This window comes from Gallus gallus, chromosome 12, assembly GCF_016699485.2.
Source record: "Gallus gallus isolate bGalGal1 chromosome 12, bGalGal1.mat.broiler.GRCg7b, whole genome shotgun sequence".
Classification (NCBI taxonomy): domain Eukaryota; kingdom Metazoa; phylum Chordata; class Aves; order Galliformes; family Phasianidae; genus Gallus; species Gallus gallus.
Window position 1 is genome coordinate 6687303 of NC_052543.1, and position 16762 is coordinate 6704064.

General features: G+C 42.0%; 1 protein-coding gene across 25 annotated transcripts in view; it reads right to left on the reverse strand.

Annotated features, from left to right (window-relative positions):
- The window catches only part of WNK2 (WNK lysine deficient protein kinase 2), a 106788-nt gene that overhangs the window by 36681 nt on the left and 53345 nt on the right, over positions 1 to 16762 (reverse strand). For 21 of the 25 annotated variants that reach the window (XM_040646696.2, XM_040646695.2, XM_015293431.4 and 18 more), the window contains 6 exons: positions 15025 to 15313; positions 11661 to 11857; positions 8925 to 9077; positions 5467 to 5655; positions 3899 to 4438; positions 1131 to 1445 (listed from right to left, as the gene is read on the reverse strand). In XM_040646696.2, the coding sequence (XP_040502630.1) occupies positions 1131 to 1445; positions 3899 to 4438; positions 5467 to 5655; positions 8925 to 9077; positions 11661 to 11857; positions 15025 to 15313 (1683 nt within the window). The remainder of the gene's footprint in view (positions 1 to 1130; positions 1446 to 3898; positions 4439 to 5466; positions 5656 to 8924; positions 9078 to 11660; positions 11858 to 15024; positions 15314 to 16762) is intronic. The other 4 variants (XM_040646697.2, XM_040646690.2, XM_040646681.2 and 1 more) reach the window with 3 other exon arrangements.

The window sequence follows — 16762 nt, forward strand, 5'->3', positions numbered from 1 at the left end:
GGATATACAGAAAGTCACCAGGAAACATCCTACGGCACAGCACAATTAATTTCTGACAAGAACTAGGCTGTCACTGGATAGAAGGGCAGGCAGCATGAGGAATTAGAATCCAGGTCTAGCGTTAGTCTCATTCTTACTCTACAATTTCTGGAGGAGGATTTTAGGTGGACACCTAATGGAATTCTTAGGCTGTGCTGTGTAGAAAAGGGTTGCAACAAATGCACTGGCTAAAAAAATTAGTTTGAACAGATGGAAATGGTTACTTTGGGAGGAGAACAGAGGGAGGTTACTTGGGAGGCCTCAGAACAGAGCCTCAAGAGAAAGCAGGAACAGGACAGCAGAATTGATGAGGGACATTTCCATTCAGAAACAGAGAACTTATTCACCAAAACCTAAGCTGCCAAAACCTTTGTTTTGCTTTGCTTATGGGTATCTATCAAAGAACTGAAGAGAAGGAAACATTCTGTGACATTCTGTCAAGACTGAAGCTTAAACAGTCACGGGAGTGGTAAGAAAAGCCAAAAGAGCAGACAGGGCAAGCTGACAGTTTCAAAAGGAAACAAATAAAATCTATCTTGCTCATATGACCATTGAGAATTGGTAATGTCTGTGAGTACTTGGAAAAAAAAACAATCCCAGGGCCAGGCTAGAACTCAGGCAATACAGGAATGTACAACACTAGACAAAATACAAATAAGACTCAAGCTGAAGAGCATGAAGGGTGAAGAATTGGATTATGAAATAATTTCTTAAGGCAAATGATGATCAGTTGCACAATTGCTTGAGACATTTAAAACAAGACTGGACAAAACATGGATGAAACTCTATAGAACAGCTTCTTACTGACCCGCAGCACTTAAAAGACAGTCATTTAAATTCTGTCTGTGCTCAGCTACTGACAAAGAGGTGCTTTGTAGCTGACTTGTCCTGCCACCTGATCACTTCAGGGAGATGTTTCACAAGCAGTCAGGGTGCAGCATGCCGTTGGGAATCGCTAATTATTTGCTGAGTTAGCACCTAGAGCTGGCATTCTATCACGAGAGTGGAGAATCTCCCTAATGAACCAAGCCCACGGGCATACAGGAGGTTAAGGGCAGGCTGGTGAGTTACTGAGGAGGAGACGGCTCTACCTCTTGCGATGTCTCTGCCACTGCCTGCACGGCTGAGCCGGGAGCGGGGAGCTGCTGAGCCAGAGGCTGGGAAAGGTCTGGCTGAAGCTGCAGAACACCCGAAGGCTGGAGAGGCAGACAGTGATCTATGGGCACTGGTGGACTAGCTGTAGCAAGGCTGCCATGAATCTGTGAAATACTTTCTGGAGCGACGCGGGGAGGCAATAGTTCAGGTTGCAACTGCAAAGGCGGTGACATGACTAGCGAAGGCTGCACTGGGAGTACCGGCACCTGGGCTCCAGTTTCCAAACCATACTGAGTATGTCCAGTAACCTGCTGCAACACAACAGACACCTAATTAAAACACAGCTCTACTTAGAGTGCTCCTGACTTACATATCAAAGCCCTAAAGTCACTGTGGTTTATGGAAAAGGATTTTAAATCTGCAGTGAGAATGCATACATGTGGTCTCTCACTGAAAGGGCACCTACAGTTGAAGCTGGCTTTAAAACAGTCAGATCAAAGGATTCTTCCTAAATAATCATGACAGTGTGCGTATTTAACAAGTGCTAGTTAATTTATAGAAACAAAACCATCCTTCACTAAGAAAGTAAAATCTTAAGTTGCGAATTGATTGTCCGGTTTGCTGTTTCCGATATCACAACATCCATGCAGAGAAATATATACTCTATCCAAAACTTAAATCAGCACTTTTAAAATCTGTTCTACATAAACCACTAGCAGACAAAGGCTACGCAATTAACTCTTTACACCGAACATCTGCAGTGTCTTGAAGAACACACTGTCTTCCACTTAAACATTTCAAACAGAATTTCAGCCTTGGCACACTAAACACTGAGGTCCCAATCCTGCAAACACTTCCTTGTGTAACTTTGCACAGAGGAAGTTTCGTTTATCTCAGTGGATTTCTTCAATGCATTAAAATAACTTGTGTGCGTAAGCGCTTTGTGGGAACTGGACCTATGTGACTAGATGCCAACTACCTTAGAGACTGTGTTGTTATTCTGCATAACAGTTCTTTGAGTTGTATATTTAAGGACAGAACATTCTCCCTTTAGGTACATTGTGTATTTTTCCAAGGGGACCGAGCTTGTAGGAAGAGGAAAAATGAAAGAAGTAGGGAAGAAAGGAAGCTTTTCAGTACTGGGTAGAACTGCATAATTTTTCCTTATTTGTGAAGTATCTACAATCACCTGGAGATTTAGAACGTTGGATAATAGAAATAAATAAATAAATCAGGACTCAGATGACAATTAGGGCACACAATCTCATCGCCGCGTGCTCTGTGCAGAACATAGATAGCAGCTCACATTACTATTCCAGGTTTTAGGTGGATAAAAATAAAGATGCAGAGTGCCTTGCAACACACAGCCTTTACAAGGCTGCCTACGTGGAGGTCATTAGAACAGCAACTGCAGCGTATGGAGCAGAACAGTGACAATTTTTTTCATCTTTATGTAACTAAAATGATTCACAAAATGTCTCAAAGTATAATTTACCTGAGTGTAACTGAACACAGAGGTGCCTGACATCACCTGCAAATACAGCTCTGCATCGGAATGCCTCTGCTTGCAGAAAAACTCCTCTGTTCAAAGCGTTTTAAAAGATAGAACAATGTATTTTTGAATACCGCTATGTTCTTGTCCATTTTTTTTTTGGTACTATTTTTTTTTAATCCTGAAAAGTATAATGGAAGTCCTGTGTGTACGTATGTATTTGGTCTGGTTCTGGTGTTTGCCGTGCCCAATTCAGTTCTTTCTAAAGCCATTGGATAAGCTGTGGCTAATGAGCTCAGTGGGAACTGCCTCGGGCTCCACATTGCCTACGCTCCCATAAAGAATATTTCTGTACCAAATATATGGCTGAAGACAAATTTTAAAATGATGTATTACTTTGAAGGTGCCATGACATGGCAGGTTGAAATGGGATGTTATGAATTTTAATCAGTGTGTTACAGCAAAGTGATGTAGTAGAACAGAAATTTTCAAGAACACTATTATTAACAGATTTACTGCTCCCTCCTGCTTGGGTCAGGCTACATTTCATGTTGTCATATCACAGATGTGGCAATGGAAGTGTTTACAGACTCTTAACAAGCCCTGAATCAGCTCACTTGTAAGCAGCGCTAACATCAGAAGCTTCATGTTATGCTTCATTTCCTTTAAGGGGGAGAAAGGGTCTGCAGCTTGTGTTTGTTCCCATCTGATAAACCTCTTCCATAGAGTTTTCTGGAGTTGTTATCAAATGGTCATTTCTCTTGGCTTTACAAAGCAAACTTTTAAAGCAGTTCTATGTCAAAACAGCTCTCAGTTCACTTGCTCCTGCCAGCTCATCCGTGTTTTGCCATCTGTGTACAACGTCCCTGCATCGTGAGTATACCAGCAGAAAGACATTAGCATCAGCAGTGCCATGCAGCTACTGCCAGGGCTTAGTCACTCCTCCCACCCCAGGAGGACGACAGCTCATGCTTTCCTGCCACTCTGTTGTAGCTGAGATGGGAGAGGGAAGACAGAATTCAGAAGTGGGCACTTCGCCCACTTTTCAGTCCTTACACCCACAGCATCCATCTGCCCCCACGTAAAGACCTCAGCACTTCACACGAGTTCAGCTCTAGCAACCACCTCCAGAACCAAGGACAGAGAGTTAACAAAACATCTTAATGCAGGAAACCAAACTCCCGATAGCATTTAGAGTGGAACGAGCCCCCGGAACGTTCAACAACCACCCTACAGCCTTACACCGACACAGCCCAGTGCCGGGTGGATTACCTGGTTACCAGCCCCAGGGGCGGACAACGGCTGTTCTGATGGATGAATTACGCCTGGCTGAAGTGACTGAGGAGGTGGAGGCTGCTGCGGCTGGGAAACGGCTTGCGTGCTCTGCGTGTGATGGGGAGAGGGCGCTTCGCTCTGGATTATCTGCTGGAAGGTGGTCGGGTACATCTGCTGCTGGGGCAGCTGGGACACCGCGTGGTGCGGCGGCAGCGCTGGCACTCCCGGCGGAGCCACAGCAAGCAACGGTATTGTAGCAGCCGACATATTTGGCACTATTGTTTGGCAGGGCAAGACCAGAGAAGCCACAGTTGTATGAGGAAGGTTCACTGCTTGCATGGGGAGGGCAGGGGAGTTTGGTGCCATGGGCAAAGTGGGGTTCATGGGGAGGCTCGGTAAAATCACAGCTGGAGCAAAATACTGAGAAGGAGCAGGTATGGGGGGCACGTTTGCAGCAGGTATATCAGAGAGGTTTGGAGGAAGGTTGTCAAGTCCTGCCAGAGGAGTAATTGCAGGAATGACGGGAAACTGAGGAATCTGAAAAAAATATAATACCACATAAATTGCAAGAGCTTTCATTGATGGTACAAAGCAGTTTCATTTGCCATACAAGAATGTAAAGATCACCTGTGCCATGATAATTATGTCTGTTAATCACTTCCATTTATTTCCTGAGGTTTACAAACAGTAATAAAAACTTTATTATTAAATCGTTAGGGAAAAAAAATTGAAATTTCATTTTAAGGGGATATTTTTGGGAGTTTAAAACTGTTTCTCATGATAGTTTGGAGCCTTCAAGCAACATCCTAATTAACAAAACATAGCTTCCATTTAAACAGAAGGGAAATGGAATCAGACCGGACAAAACACTGCACTCTTTCATGCAAAATACAACACGATGATTAAAAATCTTTGTTTTTATAAGGTCTGTCTGCAACACAGGCAGTGGGGGAAATGCTGTAAAACCGTTTTTAAAACCAAAACCTCCCAGTGACACGGCAGACCATGATAACTACCCCATTATCATGGAAGGGGCGTGCTTCTTCCCCTTGGGGTAAGCTGTTTCACATCACAATGGCTGCCACTAGCAAACACACCAGCAAACCATTCCAGGCATAGGAAAGGTCCATCCCTAGCACTGAGCCTGGAGACAGAGCTGGGAGGGAGGTAGAGACTGTGGGGAAGCAAAGAGCTCGAAAACAAAAAAACAACAACAACAACAAAAAAGGGCAACTTCTCATGCTCTAAAGCCTGGAATGGGGAAGAGTACACCATGGGGGAAAGTGCAAAAAATATGCAATTATAGCAATTTTGTAACTAACTAGATTATCCCGGCATGGCACAGGATTATTCACAAAGGATATTTTTGATCTTCAAAACAAAAACAAATGACAAAGAAAAATAAAGGGATTAGGGAAATGTCGAATACCTATGGACTGAATTTCATGCATTCAAAATAGCCACACACCCATACACAAAGAAAAACCACCCTGCAAATCATGTTAATTATTAGCTGGAAAGCTTTACTCTAACAATGCATTCACACAATTTTCAAGAGAGATTACCTGGGAAGGGGCAACTGGAGGAAGCTGTGGCACAGTTGAAATCTGAAGGGGTTTCAGTGGTGTACTACTGGCTGCCACCTGAGAGGTCTGGGGCTGATACTGTGGCAGGAGATGGGGGGCAGGCTGGATGGGGCAAACCGGCTGGCTGGCAAGCACCTGCTGCAGAGAAGTTTGCTGTGATATGGGTTGCTGCCAGGAAAGAAGGAAAGAAGAACAAAGATGATCATAACATGTATATGGTGAATGAATCAGATCACTGGACACAGCTAGGCTGTGCTGTCAGAACAGAACCATCATTCAGTAAAAATGCTTTATAGAAGGGAAGGGTACCCCTAATTTAAACATTGTACAAGAGCCTGTGTTTAAAACACATTTGAACTTCAGCTGCATTACCTGAAAAGACAAGCTCTAACTATTTTGGAAAGGTTATTTTTAATGACTCAATCTTTAAATCCCAGAGATTGTTCAGGGTTGGCCTTGTAAAATCCCCACCTACTGGCTTCAAAGAGTCCCACTATGCAGATTACGCCCCGTTAATCCTAGTATTTAAGAGGTGACTATGTAATGCATCAGGCGCTGAAATATACAACGCATTATCTGAGATGCGAACAAAACAGTAATTATCGTAAAAGCTCCAGCTAGATCCCAGTTATGTGTGAGGTGCTGCAGTAGCAACATGGCAGCCAAAAAGGCAATTTTAGCATTACCTGGGGAATGGTGCTCTACTGGCCTGCCAGATTTTATACAGCAGAGCAGGAAAAAAAAAAAAAAGCTGCATTAAAGCTGAAAATAATTAGTAAAAAAGTTTCACATTTCCTGTGGTTCTGACGTCTCCTTCTTCCCTTCTGTTAACACCGAAAATACTAAAATATATATGTATATTTAAATATATATTTGAAATCTTGTTTCAGAAGCATGGTGCTGAGGCACCAAGCTGGCTCTGGACATACTTGGATGTACATCAATCAGCCCAAGCTCTGCAGCACATATAATCTAATACCATGCCTGGTGTTCAAAGGTAACTTCAAAATGAATAGCCGAGCAGCATTATCTTTCATTTTTGCCACTCCTACTGTAAGTCAGTGGTGCAATATTTTGCTCTGCACTTTTTCAGCAGCAGGACTCATCAACCAGAGCTTCTAGATACATTAGTACAATAGAACTGTACAAGATGTATCAAGGGAGCCAGATGCCACCTGCCCTTAAGCAGCAGAAACAGCCAAAACTGCTAAGTTTCCAATACTGGGATCAGTGAACAAAGGAGCATTTGGCTACTGGCATGCTGTGACCGGGGCTGAATGCCACAAGTAGCACTGGAGGTGGCACTGAACAGGCACTGACCAGCTCTGCACGGCAGCAGCTCATCTCCTGCAATATTTCCCAGTCCCAGCAGAGCATTCCTCTCGCACCTCCACACAGCATAAGCTTCGGCTGATAAATCTCACCAGCACAAAGCCAGCTCAGGTATCTGGGCATCTGCAGCTGGGTTAATCTGCAGCTCAGACAGGCTGCCAGCAGCTAACTGGGAATTGAGTCCCCTGACTGCGGCTGCCTGACCTGCCTGCACTCGAGGGGACACTGTGCTGAAGGCAGAAAAACCATGCTCACAGAACTAAGGTAACTTCCTAAGGCCTCCATCTTCAGACAACAAAATGTATGTGGACTGGATGAAGTGTAGCAAGTGGAAAGAATCCAAATGAATTGCACTAATTTTGGCTCACTCTAACCTTAATGTTGTAAGTAGGCAGATACCCAAAATGAAAAAAAATAAAATACTGAGGAGATGCAGTATTGATCTCCTCCATCTGAGTCATCAGCATATATTCATAAATGATCAATACATTTCACTCTTTTATAGAGATGAATTTATCACCCTGGCTTCATGTACTCGGGCTGAGATGCCCTACCGTCCTTCTACAAAAACCTGCAGTTCTCTGCTGCTGAGAGTAGAAGGAAGATTCTGTATTCAAAGTAGGTCTTCCTAAAGGAAACCAAGAGTGAGACATTTAAGAGTTCCTAAAATTGGTAAATGCCAATTATCAAAAGCTGAACAGTCACTGAGCTGTCTCCCAGCACACTGTGAGATGGACTCAGGTGTTCTTACGCTGCAAACTGTAACACAAGCTGCAAACTGGATGTGTTTTCTTCACCTCTCTGCTCCTTTGAACTATCCTGAGAAATTCAAGAATCAAAAACTGTGTAAGTCTAGACTTGATCTGGGATTGCATCCAGATTTATCCTGAGGGTGATTCCATTTAATGAAACTGGTGGCCTCAGGCATGAATTTTGTCCCAGAGCTTATATCATGATGCATCTTCTATCCGTGTCCAAAGGAAGTATACGTGGGCACAAACAGAAAAAAGGAATTATGCACCCTGACTCACTAGAAAACAGATATGATGACTGCTCTGTCTTTGTTTACTAAAAAGGATGGAATTATTTCAAGAAACAGCAATGCTGGGAAGGAAGAGTATATAGAAGAAATTAAGTTAGGTAAATACCCTGTCCCAAAACTGCATTTGCCAGTGGAAAACATGTTTTTATCTGTCAGCATAAAGCTCCCAGAGGCCACTAGGAAGATCACTGTGATCAGAAAGGTCCTCAGTGTGCTTGAGAAAGTGTACAATTTTTGGCACAAAGAACCATACCATCATCACTGTCCATTAGGAAAAAAAATCTAATGCATCATAAAATTTCACATAAGCAGGCATTTTTCAAGGACACCAAATTACACTGTTTTATACTGATTCTTTCAGAAGAATAGGGCATGTTAAAAAAAAAAAAAAAAAAGAACACCAACACATTTTGGTAACTAGAAAGGCTTGAAGAGACACAGTATGTGCCAGACACCAAGCATGTGGGCATTCCCCAGCCTCATCAACAGTTTCTACCCAAGGAAGCTGCTGTTACAAAAATGAGCCACAGATCAACACGTTATACAGGTCTGCAGCTGTACATTTCTTACTGCCTGGCATCAGCTTCATACAAGGAAGCAATTGCAGCCTTCACAGCTGTCCCTGCTTGAAAGCTGTGTTGTGTAAATACTGCTAAGGAACAGGACTTTTTGGGGAATTTGAGGACCCAACGTGCATTAAGAGTTACTATTTGGAGACAATTCAGAGAGATTCTTTTCTTGGAAGATAAACAGATTTGATAGATGCTTTTACTGAATTACAATTAAAAGGCACAAATCAAAAAGCAGCATCTCCAAGTACCTGAAGACAACTGATCTCAACATCAAAGTTGCTTTCTCACCTTTTAGAAATATTTTGAACACAAGTTGCCAAATAATGAAGTGAAATTAATAAAAGCCTATTATAAAAAACAAACAAACAAACAATGCAATACTATAGTGAAAGCGATGTAAATGCTCAAGAACTGAAACTTATCACAGGTATTATCCTGAGTAGAGCATGGACAAGGTGTGGGGTGAAGCCCCCTGGGCAGCAGCCCCTCACCTGCTGGCTGGCCAGCACTGGCTGCGACTGCCCCAGCTGCATGGAGGCCACGGTGGTCGGCTGCACCACTGGGAACGTCATTGCTGGCTCCTGGTAGTGCTGGGGCCTCTGGGGCACCACTGCAGGTGGAGCCTGAACCACGGGCAGGGCAGGCTGCAGCAAGGAGAAGGCAATGTTAGGGAAAAGAGAAGGCTTTCTGCTGAAGGGGTCCCTGTAGCTGCCAAGAGTATGCATTCCAGCAAACGGTCAACTTAATACTTAGGTCAAAACAGAGGAAGAAGACATAATGACAGTTTATCTGCAAGGAATGGAAAGATCATTAACCTAAAAACATGGAAAAAAGCTGTCATTCCAAAGGCCACTAAGACAACCACACTGCATTGCATTTCCTCTGGAAGCAAGCATGCAAGCCAGTAAAACCACTGAAAGCATATACATAGTGACAGAGGATATATCAACAAGCAGCCACTAATGGAGTAAAGCAGTAACTTCACAAAGATTTTTATAATTTCATAAAGAATCTTCATCAACAGGTAATTTCCTTGAGATGGAGGCCAAGAAAATAAATAGAGAAATGAAAAAAAATTAAAACCACGAGGGAAATAAAGACCCAAAAAAAAACCCCAACAGTTTAGGTAAGGCTTGTACCAGTAACAGTTCTGATACTTCAGCTCAGAGGAGGTAAAGATGTTAAAGCTAAGCAGTTTGTCAGACTGATGTTTATAAGCCTGAAACAAAAAAGCTACTACAGCTCCAGTTCTGAGCTGGTGTTATCTTGGTAAATAATCTCCCAGGAAAAACACAATGGTAACACATCTTTCTTACAAAAATCACAGAACTATGGAAAGCTTCGAGTCAGATTTTTGCCCGTGAATAAAAGTTATTATTCTTCCAAATCTTCAATAAAGAAAAAGTAATGCATTTATGTCCGAATTAGAGACCTGCCAATGGAAAGAATGAATCTGCTCTAAAATAGTATGCTGCACAGCATAACGTAATAATAATAAAAATCTTTAAAAGATGTGCCTTTTGAGTGCTATATTTAGAGCTAAGTTAATGCTTCATGCGAACAAGAAACGAGGAAGGATGCGTCTCGGCAGAAGTATGCACATGGGAAAGGTGGTTTCCACAGTGGAGGGATCTGGCTACGGGTTTTTCCTTCAGGTAAATGGAGTCATGTTTCAGTGCATTCACAAAATACTGTTCACAACTTCTTGCAGGCATTTTGGAAAACATGAGGTAAAACCAGGGAAAATGAAGCACTTCCAAAGTATGTTGGGTAAATCTGGATCAAGCAGGAAACAACCACTGGTCCTGGATTTGACTTTTCTTCTGTTAAGTCAAATAGCATGAAACAAAGAATTAACCTACCACATCATTACTGTCATTTTTACTGGGTAGGCTGCTTCCACTGCTCGGGGTAGCTGCAGTCACCCAATTGCTCTTCTCTGCCAGCAGTGTTTTGCCAGTGCAAGCTTCGTGACAGGGCTGGAACAGTCCAGGCATGTTGGCTTCTCCATAATCACAGGATTCAAAAGGCGGAATATTTTCTGCAACCCTTGCAGATCTCATGGGAGAAGAACTGGTCTTCTGGTTAATTATGTATTGTAAAGATTCATGCAACAAAGGCAGGTCTAAACTTCTGCCACATGGCCCGCTGGTTTGGGGGAGAGGTTGAGACACTGACTTGTCTGGGAGTCGGCTGCACAGGGAGTGAGTGCATTCAACAGGCATCAACACTTTTGACGTGCTTTGGTCTTTACCAGACTGAAATAAGCAGGCCAGGCACATCTGACAAGCCTGCTGGAGAAACATCAGCTCGGTGGGGTTTGCCGAGATCCCCGGTGCCATCAGTCCTGACGTGCCTGCTTCCCCTTCCCTGGTCTGCAGGTCAGAGCTCCCTTCCCTTAACTCCTGGGGACGGGACATTGCCTCTGGAGCCAAACTCACAACAGAGTCACTGTGGCGACGAAAAGCACACGGAGCATCGCCTGCCACGTGCAGCAAGCGTGGGCTGCAACAGGAACATGGGGCAGCTGCGGCTTCTAAAGGAAACGCCACACTGTGCCTCTCGCTGGGATCACCTGAAGATTTATGTTCGCTCACATTTGTTTGTTCTTTCATCAGTAGTTCCATTAACTGCTTTTGGTCAAGGTCACAACAGCGCGAAAGCCTGACTGGGCTACCAGTTCTCGATTTTGGAGCCTCAATAATGGAAGTACTTCGCCGTCTCTGTGCAATATTAAATCCGGAGCCAGAAAGGCAGTGAACAGATGTTTGACCTTTGTCACAATGGGGAGAAACATCACACCCAAGAAGGTCTTGAACAAGTGAAGGAGCAATAATGTGTGGCTATATTGACAGTAAACGAAAACAAACAAATGTTCTCAAATTTATGCACGAGCTTAAAAGCAATAAATAAAAAGCTGTAAAAACAGCTACACTGTTACTGCAGCTCAGTGAAAACAGACTGATGAAAAGCTCTTTAATTGGGAAGAAAATAAAAAAGACAGCTGCTAGTGAAGCATGTCTTAAGAATGGCATGACGAACTAGAAGTACACTATCTACTCGATGCACATTTTAGATCAACTAGAGACATATGTACTAAGCAAGTATACACTGGTAGAAACAAGCGAGAATTATATAAAGCAAATCTACACCTACTGAAAACAGCATAAAGCAGTTGTTAATTATGATCTAGGCTACAGCACAGCTTCAAGAAGCTTTAGACTTACTGCTGAGGGCTGCTGGTAGTGCCCCAGCTGCGGAAGGCTGTGGGGCAGCGCCTGGCTCTCGCTGAGGGGCGGGCTGTACACCCGTTGGATAGCGGGCGGCACGGCGTCGGGCAGAGATGAGTAGATGACGCTTTGCTGGCTGCTCTGCGAGTCTGAATAAACAGTGGACCCCTGACCACTGTCGAATGTGCTGTCAGCTGAAAGAAGAATTACATTTTTTTATTATTATTATTATTTTGAGCTCAGCAACTCAAAGTGTTCAAGTAATGATTTCAGAGCAAGGTCAACATTCGTTTATGTAATTTGCGTTTTTACTACCTTAGCCCTTTCCATTCTATAAATAAATTATACAACACAATTGTTATTTTCTACAAAGGGCACATACTGCTCCTTCTAAGCCAAAAACCAAGAGTAATCCCCATGGATTTCTGTGCACAGTGATATTTTAAGCGCACTGATATTTCCTTTAAAGGGCGTACATACTGTTGATAGCAAGAATTGCAGACTTTCATGGATTTTCCAGGATGAAAGGACAGAAAACTCCAATTGTAATGTTCACAGCAGATCATGGCATCCTGGAGTCAGTTCCTCTCAAGAGGCACTGATTTTAGCACCTTTTTGATTAGCAGCATTGAAAAATACACAATCCTTTATATGCTTTTCATTAGCTCCTCAAATAACCACCAACTGGAGTATACAACAATACCTTGAGATGGAGGATAGGTAAAATAATTCAATTGGATTAGGGGAAAAACATACCATGAAGAAGTCACAGGAAAATGTATTACGGATTTTTTGACTGATGTATGTGACAGAAGGTAAAGCAGCATTATTTAAGCAAACCTATAACATGATGCCCCGCATTAGGCAGCAGCAGCATTAGGGCAGCAACTATAACCAGGCTATGTGGCACTACAAGAACAGATGCTACAGGAATTATAACCAAAATGCATCCGGATTTTGTTATCTGTAAGTGGAAAGCTTTTAGCCACCTGTACATAAAAACAAAATCAGAGAACGAAATAAAACAGCTACATCAGTTCAGGTTTGCGATCATTTAGAAGGACAATTCAGAGCTCCACCAGCATTTCTCATGCTAACTGTTAGCCCAGCTAATCTGCAGAATCACACAACTTGACGTTGGGCAAGCATGGTATCTTCTATTGCAGAAAAATGAATCTTCTAACTGTACCATTGAGTATTACTGGTTTGAAAATATCTTTTTGCGGTGTTTGAAGCCTGTGAAGTGCAGGTGCTCAGTACTTCTTCAGCATAAGCTACCATTTTTTTCATGAGAAAAATAACAAAAGACAATTGAGAAGGCAGCTCCAAGCATCCAAAAGGCAAACAGCTGGTAATAGAAATTTAAAACTCAAAAAGAGAACGGTTGCATAGTTACCAAAAAGGCTTAAGTTACAGATGTGTTTAAATAATCTTTCCTCTATAAGGGGTATGGATTCTGCAGCATATACACTTTCATTTTATTACAAACAATTATTCAGGACCTCAAAGGAATGAGAAGACTATGGCAGCATAGGATTAATTATTATAAAAGCTGTGAATCTCTTTGGTTTTATAAAACAACGTGCGTTACACATCACATTAACTTACATTTTTACACCTGATCTCACATTATTATTTGAATTGGTAGAAAAGCAACTTTACGGTTCTTAGGCACTAAGAAAGCGTTGAAGACACCTGACAGTGAATTGTCAAATAATACCAAATATTAAAAGTTGAGGAGTAGCAAATAAAGAAAGTTATATTTAGTATAAAATATTGCCAGTTCATGACCAACAGAGCTGTGGGAAGCACAGTGTCATTGCACCATCAGAAATAAGGAATCATAATCATGGTGTTGCTGAAAGAATTAGTATAAAGTAAGTACATTATCTAAAATAAATGAAATGAGATCAATATGACTTGAGAATAAGCTTTGTAAATACTCCAATATTCTTGAGAATTATGCAAATACTGCATTTCTCACATCTGGTAAAGATTTATTTCCTTGTAGAGGCGTGCTTGGTTGTTTTAGTATTCAAAGCAGGCCGTTGTATGGCAATTTATACAATACCTGCATTAAAGCAGCAGCTGTCTCTTTGCTAAAGTACCCCGAGTTTAAATATGCTTACATAAAAGTCTGGAACAGTAAAACAGAGCCATCATGATAATAGTTTAGTAGCAAAATATGTACGTCAGATTTTAACTAGAAAAAGCAGCTAGAAAAGAACTCTCACAAAAATTCAAATATTCTAATCTAAAATTATCTGGCAATATTTCCTCAAGATGTTTAAAGGTATAAATAAAGATTTCAGTAGCAGGCAGAGCCTGACTTGCTAACAAAGACTGATTTGGGGGGACAGGCAAGGCTGAGTTATATTAGGCAATTACAAACACTACTTCCTCATGCCTTGCTGTTTGCTGGAGACAAGTCTGATGCTCAGTAGTAAAATGAAGAAACACAAGCTATGCAAGGCCAGGTAGTTCCTTATTCAGAGACAGAACAAAACCAGTGCTTGGATTTATAATAGGAGACATAAATTTATCTGTCTTGAAATAGCCCAGTGATTATTATTTTCAAATCAACCACCCTCTGAACATAGAGTAGGTAGATCAACTGGCTTGTGGCCATCAGTGCCTGGAAGAACGCAACTACCTACTCTGACCCTCCATAACACAGACCAAGCTACTTCCTCATTTCGGGTCCACAAACTCAGGATAAAACAGGGAGCCTGGATGGACACAGAAAGCACCTGCATGATGACTTAAGGGCCCAGTAAATGTTGTCAGCCCACAAGGTCTGATATCGTCAAACCTTGTCAAAGTTATTTCCCATAGAAAAGGGAAGTCTTGAGTTACACCACATAACATTCAGAGGGCCTTTTTCCTCTGCCCTAGGTCATTGCACAGACTCAAAAAGCCATCATATAAGCCATCAAGAATAACATACAAAGTGCAAGCAGCTTCAACATCTAAGTTTCAGCAAGATCTGGCTTTGGATAAACACCTCCACGTTGCAAACACCACTTGAAAAAGTGAACGATGAACACCACTAGCCACTGCGACCACCTTAGTGCCTGTTCAAGTTCTGCAATTGTTTCACACAAACCTAGCACCAACTGTTCCATTTAAAAATGTATTCCTCTTTTCTGCATTTATTGCTACTGATGAAGGAATTATCTTTAAACAATGTTTTTTCTTGAAACCTTTTCTTTCAAGCCTGCTGCACTAGCCGGATCCAGTTCTGGCCTCTGAGCCAACATGCAAAAGCTGCATGGTGTCCAACTGCTGAGCTCACATAATTGTTGATTTTCATACTGAGACATTCATCATCATGCGTACACAAAGCAAACCTGAGACTTACATGCAACGGATGTGACGCTGGTGGGCAAGTTTTGCTGGAAGGGATGCTGGTCTGCCTCGGGCTCCTCCGACTCGGACAGGATGTGATGACCGGTGTGGGAAAGGTATGTGACTTGAACCTGTTGTGGATGCGGTGCCTTCGACTTCTCCAAGCACTCAGAATCTCGACGTTCCTCTGACTGTATTCTAGGCCAAATTCTCTCTCTTCTCCATAGTATTAATGCTACTCTGTCACGTATTGACTTCGCAACTATCTTGAGATCGTTTTCATGAAAAAATCCAGAGTCAATCTACAGAAGAGGCACAAACTTAGCAAGATCACATGTGCACAGCGGTGCGCACAAGCAGAAGCACGCACATGTTTTACTTGAATCACTTCCTAGCAGAAAGCATCAGTTCAAAGAAAAACCCAACCAGTTACATACTCATTCCTCACAAGAACAGGAATTCAAGAGCTTGATGGGTTATTATTTATTCATTTGTTGGGAGGGAGGTTCTTTGCTTTTTGGGGGAATTAAAACTTCCGCCCCTCGTGACTTTAAGAGCAAGTAATTTTTATAAGACTTGACTACCTATCTGGTTGATTTATTAGCCAGTTAATCTCCGATGATGAGAAGAGAATAAGCTTAACTGCAGTTGGTCTGTTGTTGCTTTTTTGTTTTTGTTTTGTTTTCCAATGACTAACAAAATAGTCAAAAGAAAGAAGCATCTTTGAAAAATGATATTTCAACAATGCAATTGGAGTAAACCTCATTAGCTCTAATCGGAATTTATTGCCTTAACCTTTCTATCATACAGAGTTTCCCAAACTGCTGTGCTTGATAACACAGCAAGTCACTTAAGAAAATATGTTAACAGAATTTAGGCTCAAATTAACTTCTAAGGCAAAGTCAGTATTGATTTTCTTTCATAAAGGATTTTGCTTAAACTCAACTCAGACTGCTCACATTTGACTGAAAGGGGGAGCAACATTTCTCATAATTCAACTCCTCAGAAGATAACATGGAAAATTTGTCTTTATGCTCTTTGCATGAACTTCCTAGTCAGACTCCTACTCTTTGTTAGCCTAATAATGAGTTGCCAGAGAATTGCATGTTAAAATCTGCATCTCCTGAAAGATGCATATTCTACAGATTTAGTTCTCCATTTTGCCCTTACCCAAAGATGAATGCTTTACAGCTTAGATTTTTTTATGTGTAAAATCAAATAGGTACAAAGGAGCTTAATATACAGTTTCAAATGGATGTGGTATTTTCCACTGCCAATTTCCTCAGACTGCACTGTCACTCCTGAACAGAGGAGTCTGCTAACGCTAACAAGGGGTGTGAGTTACTGTACAGATGGACCACATGGGTCCAGAGAGCCTTGCATGGTATTAACTAAGGGGAACGGTGGATTTTTCTTTGCAAAGCTTAACAGGAAGGAACTAAAAACCTGGCATATCAGCAAGTTTCCAAACAACTCCTCTTCCTACATCTCTACTTAGAGAATGATCAACGTTTAATGAAGACACACTACTTTATCATACAACGGGCTGTGAAACGTGTTAGGTTGCAAACCCAGCAGCCTGTTTCAAGTTTTTTTGCCTACACCATTAGGACAAGCCGGAATGTCTGACTACTAAGAACCCATCAATAATGATACATTATTCCCTGTACTCAAGAGATCTCCTGCATTTTTCACTACCACAGCACACAAAGCAACACAAACTGATGAAAATACATAAACTTGGTGTTTCG